This window comes from Triticum urartu, chromosome 2A, assembly GCF_056163025.1.
Source record: "Triticum urartu cultivar PI428250 chromosome 2A, HENAU_Tu73, whole genome shotgun sequence".
Classification (NCBI taxonomy): domain Eukaryota; kingdom Viridiplantae; phylum Streptophyta; class Magnoliopsida; order Poales; family Poaceae; genus Triticum; species Triticum urartu.
The window spans coordinates 181,248,426-181,253,060 of NC_141874.1; the positions used below are offsets into that span (position 1 = coordinate 181,248,426).

Below are 4,635 nucleotides of genomic sequence, written 5' to 3' on the forward strand. Positions count from 1 at the left end.
CATCTATCAACATCGGATGTAGTTTTGAAGATCTCGACGTGAGAAATTCAACGGTGTTCGAGATTTGGACACACGGTTTAAGAGATAAAACGTTTTAAATAAACGAATCTAAAAAAAGAAAAATTCTCCGATTACGACAAATAACACATATGCAGAGTGTCATGTGTCGCTACCTAGAAAGATGAGAGTAATCTTTGCAACGAATACTTCTCGACTAGTTGATTTCGGAAACGAACCGGACCGATGAGGAGCTGGTCGTGCCTTGAGCTATGTCACACAAGTCCGGTCCAGTCTGCGCGCCCGCGTAGAAGTAGCGGAATACTCTCTTTTTTTTTCACGAAAAAAAGTAAGAGTACCGGAACGGGTGGCCGTGGTCGCGCGCGCCCCGTCCGGTGGCGATCTGACACGCGGTACGGGCGGCGGCCGGCATACGTGTCCAGCGGCGACGGGCCCTGGGCCCCGGGTTCGGTACAACGGAGCCGTATTTCTCGGGCCAATGCCTTCCGCACCTCCCACACTGCCCCCGCCGATGGCCTGCATCTCCCCTGCTCTCCTCGCCACGGTTTCACGGTCGCACAGCCGCCCCCAAACCACCAGAATTTCCACCGCAGATCACTCGCCTGCCTGCTCGCCTCTCCTCTTCTCTCCTCCCAACCGTCGCCGTAACAAATCCCAGTCCGTTCCTCCACACCCACCAGCTAGAAGCTCTGGCAGTTGAGCTAGGCACCACAGTCCACATAGGTGCTGTGCTGCTGCGCGCATATATATACTCTGGTGGGATCATCCGGTGTGTTTGTTGGTAGCTAGCTAGGGGACGGTCTGATGAGATCCATGGGCAGCTCGGACTCATCTTCCGGCTCGGCACCGCCGCGGCATCAGCCACCGCCGCCTCCGCAGCAGGGCTCGGCGCCGGACCTCCCGCCGGGCTTCCGGTTCCACCCGACGGACGAGGAGCTGGTCGTGCACTACCTCAAGAAGAAGGCCGCCAAGGTGCCGCTCCCCGTCACCATCATCGCCGAGGTGGATCTCTACAAGTTCGACCCATGGGAGCTGCCCGGTATGTGCATCTTCTCACCTCGTCGTGCTTATCAAGCGCCGTAAATTTCCGGTGCAATTAAATAATCGAATCCATCCATCATGCTTATACTACTGTGCAAGAAGTATTTTTATGTTCTTTCAGTACACATGTATGTAGATGGTTTATGTGTGTGATCCTGTCGTGCTTGTTCATGCGCTCGCTCGGGATCGATCAGAGAAGGCGACCTTCGGGGAGCAGGAGTGGTACTTCTTCAGCCCGCGCGACCGCAAGTACCCCAACGGCGCGCGGCCCAACAGGGCGGCCACGTCGGGGTACTGGAAGGCCACCGGCACGGACAAACCTATCCTGGCCTCCGGGTGCGGCCGGGAGAAGGTCGGCGTCAAGAAGGCGCTCGTCTTCTACCGCGGGAAGCCGCCCAAGGGCCTCAAAACCAACTGGATCATGCACGAGTACCGCCTCACCGACGCGTCTAGCTCCGCCACCACCAGCCGACCGCCGCCTGTCACCGGCGGGAGCAGGGCTGCCTCTCTCAGGGTACGTATCGATCGATCGCGCGGTCTAGCAGTAACCAATCGTGTTTAATTACTTTACTCTCGAGCTTAGGGTATTGTGGTTGATGAAGTTAATTAGTGTACGTCGTCGTCTCATCAGTTGGACGACTGGGTGCTGTGCCGCATATACAAGAAGATCAACAAGGCCGCCGCCGGGGATCAGCAGAGGAGCATGGAGTGCGAGGACTCCGTGGAGGACGCCGTCACCGCATACCCGCCCTATGCCACGGCGGGCATGACCGGTGCAGGGGCGCATGGCAGCAACTACGATTCACTGCTCCATCACCAGGACAGCCACGAGGACAACTTCCTGGACGGCCTGCTCACAGCAGAGGACGCCGGCCTCTCGGCGGGCGCCACCTCGCTGAGCCACCTGGCCGCGGCGGCGAGGGCGAGCCCGGCTCCGACCAAACAGTTTCTCGCCCCGTCGTCTTCAACCCCGTTCAACTGGCTCGATGCGTCAACCGTTGGCATCCTCCCGCAGGCAAGGAATTTTCCTGGGTTTAACAGGAGCAGAAATGTCGGCAACATGTCGCTGTCGTCGACGGCCGACATGGCGGTGGACAACGGCGGGGGCAATGCGATAAACGCCATGCCTCCATTTATGAATCATCTACCCGTGCAAGACGGGACCTACCATCAACAGCATGTCATCCTCGGCACCCCGCTCGCGCCAGAAGCCACTGCCGCCGCCACCTCTGCCTTCCAGCACCCCGTCCAAATATCCGGCGTGAACTGGAATCCCTGAACAAATGATATGAACACCACATATGCGCACGCACGCATGCATTGCTAGCCAGTAGTTGTTGCAGCTAGTTAGTGGTAGTCGCATTCAGTGAGCACTGAGTAGTTGCATTGCATGGATATATGTGGCTAGCTGTATTGCACCATGAACACGTACTTATGCGAACTTGCTAGCCATATACACAGCTAGGAATATTTTCGAAGTAAAAAAAAGTCAGAACATATATAGTATGATATTAGCTTCATATGTATATTGTAGAGAGCATATAGTATGCAGCTGATTACAATCCCCAGTCAGATAGTATAATTTTTGGCCATATACCTGCTAGCTAGGAGTATTTTCGAAGTACAAAACGAGTCACAACATAGTATGCTATTAGTTTCATATGCACATATATACATTGTAGTGCATATAGTAAATAGTAAATATATATGCACCTGATTACAATCCCCAGTCAGATATAATTTTTGGCCGGGTCTATTCCATCATATACTCCAGAATTATATCTGACTCTTTGCGAAGTAAATACATATGTAGTATATAAATATGCTTGTATGTAAATAGGGCATGCATGATAATTGCATGCACGTGTATGATTGATCACATATTTAATGACATTTTTATATTCAATTAAGATTTGTGAGTTACTTCCTTTATAAACTAATATAAGATCTTTTAGATCCAGAGATCGGATCTCCAAGATCTTATATTATTTTACTAGTATCTTACCGTGCTTAGTTTTTTTATGGGCCAATCTTTTATATATAAATACAAGTTTACATACAAATATGTTTGGAAAATATGATGTTATACTATTTCCAAGGAAAACATCGTCTTGGACCATCAACTAAGGGCATCTTCAACTCCGACCCGCAAATTTCCTCCAGCATCCGTCTGAAGATAGGGTGGGATCGGTCTGCGGACATGAATGCGGGAGGCCGCCGTGCCCGCATACATTTCAAACACTTTCTCAACAAATCAGATGAAATTCATGCAAACACGGTTGGATTTCATATAAACATGATGCATTTCATACAAACCGGACAAAAACATTTATATTTTAGACATATTTTTAACTAAAAACGATAACGGACTAAGATAAAACTAGTCTACGGCTGGCGTCGGTGGATATCCATTCCGTCAACATAGATACCCTTGACTAGTCTACTGCCGACCGCCGCAGATCTCCATTTTAGTCCACATGTCCGACAACCATGACCCCCAGAGGTATATGTTTCAATGCAAAGGGTGGCTCGCTTCCCCACCGCTCATCGGAGTGGAACCACCAGTCGATGCTTCGGCTAGAAGGGAAGGGTGTCCCTACGCTGCATGGATCAAAGTTGGTTTTTGGGTAAGGGGGCGACGGTCGCCTGCGAGAGGACAAGACACCGGCTGTGTACGCCGACATCGCCTTGGCAGTGGTCTTCATGGGGCCCAAGTGGCGGCGGCCTCTCATTTTCTACTTCTCCTCGATGATGGTGACGACCGCATACATCTTGGGCGCCAACTCGTCGATGTCCGCATAGCCGACATCTTCTATGCCGACAGGGCGCAGTTATGCACGCGTTGATGGCGGATGGCGTGGTCGCAGGCACGGGAGGCGTCGTACGGCACGTCATCGTCCACGGCAGCGACGATTCTTGTTCCACCGTGCCGGCCTAGAGCAACACGCCACTCCTCCGCGAGCTGGGCTTGGAGTGATGAGTTGCTGAACCACGCGCCGGCCTGGGGCAACAACTTTCTCTATCGGGCTTGGCGAGGGAGGTGGAGCAGCGAGCTGCCTCAGTCGAATCCAGTGGGCTCGGCAGGCCACCTGGTTGGCTTTTATGCCGGAGAACTGCTCTTCCTCCTCGTTGGATGCCATAAAAAGGGTGGAGAAAATTATGGAAGGAGGAGATGGGGAGCGACAGAGTGGTGCGATTCTTGCCGGCGTCTGACCTCCTTTAAATAGCGGGCGGACAGGGGGAGCATGCACAGAGTTCTGTTTAATGTCAGCCCGGTCGTGAACGGACGTCTGGCCAGAGTAGGTTTCTCGGCTTCCACACAGGTTTAATGGAGGCGTTTGAATGCAGCAAGGAGCCGTGTTTAGCCGGGCATGCAGCGGGCAGCACCATCGGCCGGCGCGCCGCTTCAATGATGGATCCAGTGAGAGGTTGCGTCCGCCCTCAGCCGTCTTCAATGTGCAGCGACACGCTCTACAGCGGCATGAATGTGGGCAGCTGGCGCTGGGCGGGAACACACGTGGACAAGGAAGGAGGGTTTTGGGTGGGCCGGAGTGATCAGAAGCGGGCGTGGGTGCT

The 4,635-nt window shown here is 53.0% G+C and overlaps 1 protein-coding gene across 2 annotated transcripts; it reads left to right on the forward strand.

Annotated features, from left to right (window-relative positions):
• Positions 1-501: 501 nt before the first annotated feature.
• LOC125536581 (NAC transcription factor NAM-B2) lies at positions 502-2,959 on the forward strand. Of its 2 annotated transcripts, none has more exons than XM_048699819.2 (3): positions 502-1,057; positions 1,254-1,573; positions 1,691-2,957. In XM_048699819.2, the coding sequence occupies exons 1-3, from the start codon at positions 823-825 to the stop codon at positions 2,336-2,338; spliced, it is 1,203 nt and encodes a 400-aa protein (XP_048555776.1). In that variant the 5' UTR covers positions 502-822; the 3' UTR covers positions 2,339-2,957. The 2 variants fall into 2 exon arrangements, with proteins under 2 accessions (XP_048555776.1, XP_048555777.1); XM_048699820.2 differs by having other exon boundaries at positions 928-1,057; positions 1,196-1,573; positions 1,691-2,959.
• Positions 2,960-4,635: the final 1,676 nt, after the last annotated feature.

Excerpts from the sequence above, each read along its gene's own strand:
- LOC125536581 (XM_048699819.2), top strand. The coding sequence starts at position 823 with ATGAGATCCATGGGCAGCTCGGACTCATCTTCCGGCTCGGCACCGCCG. Across the intron at positions 1,058-1,253 it reads CGACCCATGGGAGCTGCCCG|AGAAGGCGACCTTCGGGGAG; the intron begins GTATGTGCATCT and ends GGGATCGATCAG. Across the intron at positions 1,574-1,690 it reads GCAGGGCTGCCTCTCTCAGG|TTGGACGACTGGGTGCTGTG; the intron begins GTACGTATCGAT and ends TCGTCTCATCAG.